This window comes from Artemia sp. Qi Xiang Cuo, chromosome 6 (assembly GCF_049724085.1).
Source record: "Artemia sp. Qi Xiang Cuo chromosome 6, ASM4972408v1, whole genome shotgun sequence".
Classification (NCBI taxonomy): domain Eukaryota; kingdom Metazoa; phylum Arthropoda; class Branchiopoda; order Anostraca; family Artemiidae; genus Artemia; species Artemia sp. Qi Xiang Cuo.
The window spans coordinates 67,388,034-67,400,064 of NC_142799.1; the positions used below are offsets into that span (position 1 = coordinate 67,388,034).

Below are 12,031 nucleotides of genomic sequence, written 5' to 3' on the forward strand. Positions count from 1 at the left end.
TTAATTCAAACAAAGTGGTTTTGTTTGTAATCCATTCTGTACTTGTTAATCACAAGTTTGCAATTTAAGTTTAAGTTTCAACAACGATTGTTTAAGTTTCAACACGTGATTTCAAATGTATTTAGATTAAATTTATAATGTATAGCGTTCTGCTTGCCATCTATAAAGAAAAGACGTATGGAGATTTTTTAAGTTTCAACACGTGATTTCAAATGTATTTAGATTAAATTTATAATGTATAGCGTTCTGCTTGCCATCTATAAAGAAAAGACGTATGGAGATTGTTTAAGTTTCAACACGTGATTTCAAATGTATTTAGATTGAATTTATAATGTTTGGCGTTCTGCTTGCCATCTATAAGCAAAGGACATATGGAGATTGTTTAAGTTTCAACACGTGGTTTCAAATGTATTTAGATTAAATTTATAATGTACGACGTTCTGCTTGGCATCTATAAAGAAAAGACGTATGGAGATTTTTTAAGTTTCAACACGTGGTTTCAAATGTATTTAGATTGAATTTATAATGTTTGGCGTTCTGCTTGCCATCTATAAAGAAAGGACATATGGAGATTGTATAAGTATCAACACGTGATTTCAAATGTATTTAGATTAAATCTATAATGTACGACGTTCTGCTTGGCATCTATAAAAAAAAGAGGAATGGAGATTGTTTTAAGTTTCAACAAGTGGTTTCAAATGTATTTTAAGCAAATTTGTACGGTAACACTTATAGAGATTGTTTAAATATTATAAGGTCCAAAACTTGGTTTCACTCGTGTTTTGCGTAAATTCATAATATGTGGCATTCTGCTTGCCATTAATAGAAAGAAGACCTATAAGGACTGCTTATATCGTTCAAGTCCCAAAACGTGGTTTCAAATGTATTTTGAGTAAATTTATAATAGATGGCCTTCTTCTTGCTATCTACAAAGAAAGTCTTATAAGGACTCTTTAGATAGTTTAAGGTCCAAATATGGTTTCACTTCCGTTTTGTGTAAATTTATAATACGGGGCTTTTGGATTACAAACAACTGCTTGCCATTTATAAAGAAAAAAACTTATAAGGACTGTCTAAATCAGTTAAACCCAAAAACGTGGTTTCATTTTAATATTGCGTAAATTTGTAATGTATGGCGGTCATGCTTGGCATCTATAAAGAAAAGACCTATTACGCAACCTATTAAGGTCGCATAAGGCCCAAAACTTGGCTTCATTCGTATATGGCGTAAATTCAAAATAAGAGATTATTGCCAGCACTATCAGCATATTGGCAGGTGATGGCACCGTTATTCCTGATTAAAATAACCTTTGATACAAAATTATTCCTGAAGCCCCCTGCCCCTTTATTTTTAGGGGAACTTAGTAAGTTAAGTTTACCGTTTTTAAATTACCATAACTGTATCAAGCTTTTGATTTTATTTATTATTCAGCTTATGCTCTTCACATGATTTTTTTTTTCATTCGAATTTTTCTCCCCGTTTTAACTATCCTCGATATCCATGATTCCCAACGTTGGGTAGGAGCCTCGCCGGTGGGGCGTGACAATATTTTGGTGGGTCATGGGCAGGACCCTTTGGCTGACTATATTGTAGAGCCTTAATTTTGAAAAAAGAAAAACAACAAAAAAAAAACATTTTCGTGTGAATGACGTCATACTCTGGCATTTAAAGAGCAAAAAAGATAAGCGATAGTATTGTAACAAGGTTGTAATAAGGAAAATGACATCATTTTAATACAATTCTGAAAAAGGCTTATTAGAGCTTTGCCTCTCACTCAGACTATCTGTATTGGCTTTTTCTCCAATTAGCCATGGCTTGATGGCGACTCCATTATAATTCAAAAATCAACGGATTTGATATCGGCCTAGTCATTGTATAAAAGGTGTCTTATAGAGATAATATTTTTCTAAAGCATAAAATATGCCTAGAGGACGATCCGAAAAAATTATCAAGTTAATGGCCTTTTAAACTTCCTTCGGGTGAATACACGTAAAATTTTGAATTACAAAATTTAAATATCCCGAGGGGAAGCATCAGAATTTTGGAAATGCCGAGGTGTGGCATGGCCCGAAATCGATTGGGAACCACTGCTCTAGACCCTTAGAATCCACTTTTTTTGTGAACAAATGTCAGTTTTAAGTTCTTACACACGTTTTGTTTTGTTGAATAGTCAATATGTAATATTTTTTGCTCAAATTTTCAGACCTTTTTTTATTAGCCTTTTAGAGGGCCATTTTTTTCATTTTGCATTCTACTTGCCATCTATAAAGAAAATATTTATGGAGGTCATTGAAAGTTCAAAACGTGGTGTCGTCTGTATTTTGCGTAAGTTTATAATATACGGTGTTGTGCTTATGATAATAGATATTGTTAACGGTAATGAGCTTTTGGAACAGATCCTGTATCTATGCTTATTAATGATATTTGATCCTTTCTTCTTTTTTCTTTTTTAAGTTCAGTCTTATACTGAAAAGGATTATCGCAAAATTATTTGAAACGAAAAAAAAATTAGATCAATTTTTTTGGAGCGTAATTAAAATGGAAGTCACTATTATTCATTTCATGTGATTTTAGGAGTGGATTTCCAACCAGAAATTGAAGAGGTTAAAACAAAGATTAACAATTTACAGAGAATGATTAGTGATTATGGAAACAAAAGAGAACAGTTAATTGGAATGATCAACCAGTCTAAACGTGGAATGCAAGGTGAGTACTCTGTTGAGTGATTAGTGTAGACCTTATGCCATTACTTTATATGAGGGGAAGAAGGTTTGAAAGGGGAGAGCTTCCAATGGAAAGGGGAGAGCTTCCTTGCCCCTGATGTATTATCAGTTTGGGGTCATACGAGTATCGTAAGATAAGATATTTATTTCCAAAAATTACTATTACTACCTCTGAGGGGCCTAATTCAAATTTTGGGCTGAAAAACAGAAAGAATAAAAATATACAAAAAGTTTAAAAACAACATTACACTTAAAACTGGTTAAGTTTTATACGTTATCCTTTATGTGAAGCCGTCATTTTTTCAGATTCGTCTTATATATATTTTATATATATATATATATATATATATATATATATATATATATATATATATATATATATATATATATATATATATATATATATATATATATATATATATATATATATATATATATACATTACATTACACTTAAAACTGGTTAGGGTTTATACGTTATCCTTTATGTGAAGCTGTCAGATTCGTCCTATGTATATATTAAATAAAAAAAACAGTTTTTTTAACTGAAAGTAAGGAGCGACATTAAAACTTAAAACGAACAGAAACTATTTCGTATATGAAAGGGGCGGTCCCCTCCTCAACGCCTCGCTCTTTATGCAAAAGTTTTTTATTGTTTAATAAAATAAAGTTGTGTGACAGAGTCAAACTTTAGCATACAGAGCGAGGCGTTGAGGAGGGGACAGCCCCTTTCATATATGAAATAATTTCTGTTCGTTTTAAGTTTTGATGTCGCTCCTTACTTTCAGTTTAAAAAACTTGTTTTCTTTTATTTAATTTCTGATCGTTTTTTAGTTAATGCAGCTTTTATTTTGGCTCACCGTCATTGAATAAGTAAACAAAATTTGCATAAAAATTTTTACTTTTCTTTTGCCAAATGGATGTCTCTAAATTTAGTTTTGACGTAATTTACGAATTAACTTACGTAACGAACTTCTATATTCGTATATGAGCTTGAAACCTATGTTATAGGGTTTTCTGACACGCTGAATCTGACGGTGTGATTTTTATTAAAAATCTTTCACTTTTAGGGGATGTTTCCCCCCTCTTTAAAAATCAGGTAAATTTTCTCAGGCTCGTATCCTTTGATGAGTAATATTAAACTTAATAAAATTCATATATTTAGAATCAGCATTATAAGCCCATTCTTTTGATACATTTATTGACATCAAAGTTCCGTTTTTAAAAGTTTCGATTACTATTGAGCCGTATCGCTTGTTTTTTTTTATTGTTTTTTATATTACGTATATGTTATTACGTATATGAGGGGGTTATCCCCTTAGTCAATACCACGCTCTTTACGTTAAAAGTTAAAAAAAAATTTAATTCACTAACCCCTGAGTCACAAAGGCCGTTTAATTAGAATAGATAGCTCTTTTGAAAGCACTAAAAAAAACTGTAGCGTAAAGAGTGAGGTATTGACTTGGGGGAGAACCCCCTCATATACATAACAATTTCTGTTCGTTTTGAGTTTTAATGTTGCTCTTTACTTTCAGTTGAAAAAACTTGTTTTTTTTTTATTTAATTTCTGATCGTTTTTCAATTAATGCTTGGAAATACGGCGCCGCCTTCATAGAAATGTCCCTTACCCCAAAGAAACATCCTCCACGGAAAGATTCTCCCGAGTAAGCAACCATTGAGCCGGGTCGCTCCTTACTTACAGTTCGTTACCACGAACTGTTATATATATATATATATATATATATATATATATATATATATATATATATATATATATATATATATATATATATATATATATATATATATTTTAAAGGAGTACAGACACATAGATGGTTTTCAGAAGGAGAGGGTTCGGACACTTGGACCATTCATCACACTTATCTATATGATGAACTCTCTGACTTGAGTAGTGTGCTCTATGTCACTTTCAATTAAAGTATTTTTATTACTCCCTGAGTAGATTTCAGACTTTTGGTGTTGACAATATTCATATCTATAACGAACATAAATTACAAATAATTACTATAATCAACTATAAATGAGTGTTTGAACGAGTAATGTGTCTATTCTAAAACGATTACTCACAATTTAAAGTGACCGAATCTTGTCATAAAAGTGAAGTTTAAAAATATCATGGTCGAAAACTACATAAAAACAGTCATGCTATATGTTTTATGTTTTGTGGTTATAGGGGGGGGGGGGGTGGGGTGCGAAATTTTAAATAAATTATCTAACATATATAATCATTTTATACTTTTTGAAATTTATTTTTATTAAGAAAAAGTAGAGGGCGCAGTTAGCAGTAAGTATAAGCAAATTGAATCCGAAATTTTCGTTTTACCCAAATTTCTTCCCATAGTAAGTAAGAAAAGTCATATTTTAATCAATGAAAAGTTCTGTTAATAAATGAAAATTTTGTTTAGATTTGGCCTGAAAATTTTTCGGAGACAGGGGGGGGGGGTGCTAATCAAGATCTTGCCCGGTCGCAAGAGAGAATAGAAACTTAAGGCTAAACTTAAGTCTTAAGGCTAAATTTTTATCTAAGCTTCACTGAAAACGAAGTATAGTTGAAGTGTTTAGTTTGTATATTTTCTTATGTGCTAACACTATTTATGACTCCATCAGTTTCGTCACTATCCCCCCACCATCAACTCCACCACTTCAAATGTTTCAAACCACAATTCCTCTTACCGCATAATTTTATCTCAAACACCTTCCTCGAATATGACGGACCATCCTACAAACACATGCATCACGTCGCTCCCTAACTGAGCTTTGGTCTCCATCGTTATGCTGAAAATATCCCTTGCCAATATTACAAGCAATTTTTAGTAGTTTGGATTCTAGTTCCGGGCCCAGGATAAATTGGTGGATCACGAAGCCGTCTAATTCCTAATTTGGGGTTGGTATTGACTCCAGAAGAATGACCTGGTTATCATAGGGAGCGCAATAGCAATGTCTAAGTAAAGTGGGCGCAACGTTTTTTTTCTGACCTAGGAAGGAGCTCATTCGATTGGAAATTGAAAGTTCTGGTGCCCTTTTAAGAGTAAAATGGAGGGCAACCAGTCCCACCACGCCCATCATTTCCCTAAACATATCCAATCAAGTTTTGATATAGCCATGAAAGGCTCAGTAAATATGCCTTTACGGATGCCGACCCAGCAAAGTCCTCAGGGTAAGGGCTATAAATTACGTTAGCTCCCCATCATTAACATACAAGGTTTTTATGGAAGGGGCGGTCAAATCAACTTTCGAGGAGGTTCATTTGATTAGAAATTGAAAGTTCTAGTTCCCTTTTAAGAGGGAACTTTGACACGTAGTCACTCCATCTGTATCTCTCTACTACTCGTGTTAATTACTATGGTAATTCAGACGATGGTGGCCTAAAAAGGCCACCAGATGGCAATGTTGAAATCCTTTTTTGGCCATTTCTCCTTGCTAGTCCCAAACACCGACATTTTCTACCCCCTGCAGTCAACTCAGAAGTTAACTCCAGGAAGCAGAAGAAATAAGTACCAGTACCTTGCGGAACTAACCGGTGTAATAATTCATTCTTGTCCTTTTTTACTAGAGCCTTTAATCATGCCCTAGGACTGGGACAGTGCCAGTTAGTTTGTGATTTAATCAAAGAATGAGAAAGTTATTTTGTAATAAATGATTCTGATTGAAACTACTGAAATTTTTACTTGCCTAGAATATAGTCATGATCAGCCTGTAGGATTTCTAATTATGGTGAAGTCTTGACTCAATTGGGCTAAAATTCTCTACGAAAATCTCTAGGAATCTTTTAGAGTAGATGTAGATATATACCTCAAATAGCACCACCACGATCTAAGTTCCTTTCGCCAGCTATTTTTGAAGTTCCTTTTCTTATCTCTGAAGTTCCTTTCTACATCCATCACTTCCATCATCACCTTAACCAGCACCTCCACGGTCGATAAGTTCTATTCTGAGGGTGTAGAAGGTAACCACCGGTTTTACTAGCTGCCCCACCAACACAATCTCTGCCGCCTTCTGCATTACAGCACCAATGACATCAAAATTAAAAAGAATTGCCCCCCCCCCAACTCATTTTAGGTCTAATCATACCTGAAGATCAAGAATTTCTGAGGTTTTTCTTTTGATTATTTCAACACAATGAAGCTGTTGTTAGTGTCAATTTGCTCCAGGATTGCTACGTTGAACCGTGAAACTCCTGTGTTCCTTGGAATTCCAGAATTTCCTAGGTTTGTTCAAATGCATCGCCTGTTTTTGTGCGTTTTTCCACCATGGTTAAGTTAGGTGGAAATTACTGCCTGTGCTGTATGCTATTACCTGTATTTTAGCGTCGACTGGGCTTGTTTCTGTGTCTGATGCGAGCGACAACCCACGTTTATTTATGTTTTACTTTTTCAATATTTTGAATGAATAATTCTTCTTTTTAATTCTGGGCTTTTTTCTGAGTCTGATGCGAACGACAACCCGCGTTTATTTATGGTTTACTTTTTCAATATTTTGAATGAATAATTCTTCTTTTTCAAACTTTTCAATTTTACAGATAAATTGAAAGAATCTGCCCAGCTCAGAAATGTTGAAACAATAAAGATGGAAAAATTGCGACAGATAAATTCACAGGCTCATGAAGCAGTTAGCTTTTTGGAGCAAATGCAAAGGGATAACTGCTTCGTCAAACCTGTTTATCGTCCATTGGCTTTAACGGTAAGATTTTACTCTTGTACCGATCACCCTCACTAGTAGGGATTTGTTAAACTGGCCCCAGGGATAAATTCATGCTAACTCCTTCCAGCTACTTCTTTTTCTTTTTTTTTACCAATACGGTGTCAATATAAATGGCTATGATACCGATTACTTTGCCCAGTAAGCCGTCGATAGTCAAAAGTGGGCTTAATAAATATGTTTTTCCCCCTCCCCTCACTGCCTCGTTTTACCAATACACTGCCACTCTGACCTGACTATGACAAGTAATAACAGTTGCTCTGGGTATTGGAAGCCGAGAGGGGCATGCAGTATTCCCGTTACGCTCTCCTGCATCTATAATTTTGCGTTGAGTACTGGAGCATAATATTTTTAAACTTCTGACTTTTTGGCTAGATCTTTGGCTGCTTTTTAATTGTTCTATTCGGTGAGAATATGTAAGAAGCTATAAACAATTCAGAAATAAAAAATGGCTCGATGACAAAATTTGTAATATAAATCTCCGCGTGAAAATAATTCTTGGACTTGGGCCTCATTGAGGCTTGGGTTCTGTACCCCCATCTTCTTGAACGCTCACGTTCTTCAAGAGACCAGTTAATATAAAATATGAATTTACTAAAGTGAACTGCTGATAGGAAGTACAATTACAATAAACAAGTACAAGTACAAAAAGATCCGCACACAAGCGGTAGTTTTCTTACAAACTGATGTTGCCAATTTAAAAAAAATAAATAAAAATAAATAAGAAATGAATTAAAAAAGCAAAACTATGAAAAATAAATAATTTAGGTTGTCTATGTGTAGTTTTAGACAATTTTAGGATTTCTATACACTTGGATTTCACATACACTTTCTATACACTAAATGCTAATCATTCAAAAATGCGCTTTGAAGTCATTCACTTAAGTCACGGTGCTTATAAATACATAAAGTAAACCACTGTATATAAAGATAATACAGTATGATCATTCCCTATCTCAACCATTATACAAAGCCGGACCGAGATGTGAGTGCACCGGAGAACATTTAAACAACTATGAACATAAGCGACATTTGATTTTTTCACGGGTACACAAGTCAGATTTCTCTTGAACGCGAAACCTGGCTTCACCTCTGTAACACTAAATTTTAAAGAATCTAATTTTAAATTAATTTACTCCAATATATATATAAAAATCGGTGATTAGTAGTGCAATGTTATTATTTGATGTCTTTAGGAATTACAAGTAGGTTTCGAAGTTTTGAGTTGGTTTCAAAGGCATTTTGAGATAGTTTCTGCGAAAATACGCGTTCCAGGGTAATATTCACTGGGCCGTTGATGGCAGATTAAATAGGAGGAGCTGTTTTTACGCGCTGAGGATGTAGTAGCCAATTATCTCTAAGCCGTGATCTTACTATTATATTATTTATACACAGTGAAGTAAACCTTCATATATGAGACAAAGAGTTGAGCAAAAAAATTTGCGCTTTAGTATGGTTCAATAATATGGGCTATGGCTAGGAATTAAAAGTACCAGAGCTACTGACAGAGAAGCTTTAACAAGCTTAACTAAAAAAAGCCTAATTTTAATCTTTTGAAATTTTGATTATTTAAAGATCTAGATTTTTCTGGATCTATTCATGAAGCCTTGGAATTTCAGAATGGAGCTGGTCTAAAACTCTCCTCTCTCTGAGTAGGCACTTGCATTAGCCTGTCAGTGAGATATATTACTTTCCTGCGCATGCATTATTGTTTTCCATTGCTTGGCTCAAATTTTTATGCTGGATCAATTAGCAAAGTGATTTTCTTATATTCATTATATTGAATTTATATGCTAGAAATAAAAGATTGCCAGTAGAAACTCAGATATACTGGGATGTCATGGAGTTCAGCTCCCCCCTCCCCACGAAATCATTGTTCTTGGTGCTTTTTATTTATGGTATTAAATATTTTCCTTCCATGTTATCACCCCCCCCCCCCTCCGGGTGTTCTTTCTTCATAGGTATTTTAGTGGCGGCATTCAGGCATTATGTGGGAGGGGCTGTTTCCAACGATAGCCAGAAAGACCCCCCCCCCCACACACTTCCTATAGTTTCTACAAATTTTCGACTAGCTGGCTAGAAAGATTCTGCTATTGCTAATATATTTTTATTGATTAGAAAATAGTTATTCCAAGGTTTATAACTAGAACATTGTCTAGTTTCTAAAATGTTCAGAAATGTACCTATTGAGCCTTTTGACATAAGTGATTCTTTTTCTTCAGCCCGATGCATGGTCTAAGAAAAACAAATGCAACTACGATATTCAATCCGAATAAATGGAAATTTTATGATTGTGTACGGTAGCACTATTGGTGGAGGTTTTTTTAATAAAATTTCTTTTTCTTTTTTAATGAACTTTCTTCGGAATTTAAGACTCGTAGCATACGAGTCTTCTCAGAAATTAACTCTTAGAGTTTCCATTTTTGTAACTTTGTCATACTCCTCTAGGTATTTTCTTTAGCGATAGATTTTGGAAAACAAGGCTGCACTTGAGGTTTAAACTCTTCTTTGTAATTTTTGCATATTTTTGTACTATTTAGTGATCTTATTTACCGTTTTTTCTCCCTTCAAACCATAAGTTATGTCCCAGTGGAGTTATCTGTTTAAATCATGTTTCAAATTTAAAGACTGGTCAGTCATGAGTACGTCCGAAAGCCGGTTAGTCATAAGAGCAAAACACACGCTCTGACATATGTGATGGGAAATTAAGCTTTTTCAGAGCAGTCTGTTGAAATTTATTATTTTGTATTATCTTTGTTCTTATGAATAAATCCATTTTATCGTTCTGATTGAATCCATAGCGTATTGTGGGGTTTCACAAAGTTTGTGCCTTTGAAATATTTCTGTCCCGTTGTCTTAGTTTATTTTTTATAACTATTTTACTATCCTTTCGAACATTTTATATTATAAGAAAAACTAAAGGTCTAATAATAGTTTTTAAAAATTAAAAGAAGCTCAGAGCCAGTCTGGAGTCAATCATTGTCATCAAAAGACATTACCTCAAGCTCCTTAGCTACACCTTGGTACTCCCATATGGTACGGTATGTCGAGACGTCCCACTACTGCTACTACAAACAACTCACCGCAGCACAACAACAACAATGGATCTGCATTTAAAAATTGGCTACTAGCCCAATAAATAACATTTGGGATGCCAAAAACCAGTCTGGAGTCATTCTTCGTCATCAAAAGACATCACCTCAAACTCCTTAGGCACACTTTGGTGCTCCTATATTACGATATGCCGAGACATCCTACTACTACTACTACTACTTCTTACAACTCCCCGCAGCACAACAACAACCTGCATTTAAATCTGCGAATTTATCAGATTTTATCATCCCACATTTTGACTATTAAAAAATTTAGCCAAAACACCGTTTTTAATTATGCTCTCCTTTTTTCCTCTTTTTTTTTGGCAAAGACAGGCCTATGTGGGATGAAGAAAATATGCTTGCCACTACACAAGGGGTACTGTAATAGTGTAAAGAGCTCTGTTTAAGTTTGTGTTTGGGGCTCTAATCTGAAACATTAAAAGGTCGGATTTGTTAACCTCTTCGGCACAACTCTTTGCGTAGACTATAACCTGCGTAGCAATATCGATTGCTCGTTCAATTGTTGGCGTACATACTGTGGCTATTTTCCATAACCAATCTGCATGATACCACTAGGTTCAGTTCAAATACAATCAGCTATTTGTAGAATCAGTGTCAAAAGTGTTTGTGGAACCATGATTGGTCCAATATTAATCCTTCATGCGATTTTGTAATCCTGTTTCAGGTATAATGAGCAATTAATGAAAAGTCCGTAAAAATTTATCGTATTATATATGTTGGAAATGTTGTAAAATTATCTTCATAACCAGAGTTGCCACTTGGAGGAAAAAAATCCTAAATTGCAAGCATGAATTAATTTTATTTATTTATTTTTTTTGCACGGAAAGAACCGTATTAAAGCCAACGAATCTAGTGCATTGCATTAAAACAGATTTATGTATAGCCTACAATTATTCTTTGATCGTACTAATCAAAGCTGTAAAAGTTTGGAAAAAAAAGAAGCAACGAAACCATTTAACTTAAGCCTCTGTATCAAGCTATACCACAGGCTTCCATGTGAGACCATCTTTATTAGACTTTTTTTTATTTAGTTTTTTTTGGCACGGAGGTAACCGTATTAAAGCCAATGAATCTAGTGCATTGCGTTAAAATAGATTTATATGTACAATTATAATTTGACTGCACTAATCAAAGCTGTAAAAGACTGAAAAAAAACAAAACAAAAAAAATCAACGAAATCATTTAACTTGAGCCTCTTTATCAAGCTATACCACAGGCTCCCATGTGGAAATCGTGACGTTTGCTTTTACAAAACTCTGCAAGATGACATCTTTTTGGCTTGCTTTGTTTATTTTATCTTGTAAGCCAGATCATTAAACACCTTAAATTCAGATTTATTGACATTGTTGCAGGAATAGTCTCGCTAAAAGTTGTTAGGCTTTTTCTTGTATGGCCATTCGACAAAGGAATGGCTGTCTTAATAAAGTTAAGGTTAAACCATTTTACTTTTACAAAGTTAAGCTTATTTAGGGC

At 34.1% G+C, this 12,031-nt stretch overlaps 1 protein-coding gene across 1 annotated transcript in view; it reads left to right on the plus strand.

Annotated features, from left to right (window-relative positions):
• LOC148951539 (structural maintenance of chromosomes protein 5-like) overlaps positions 1–12,031 on the plus strand; it is a 162,329-nt gene that overhangs the window by 84,266 nt on the left and 66,032 nt on the right. The window contains exons 9-10 of the mRNA XM_089090325.1: positions 2,576–2,707; positions 7,264–7,424. Of these exons, the coding sequence (XP_088946451.1) occupies positions 2,576–2,707; positions 7,264–7,424 (293 nt within the window). The remainder of the gene's footprint in view (positions 1–2,575; positions 2,708–7,263; positions 7,425–12,031) is intronic.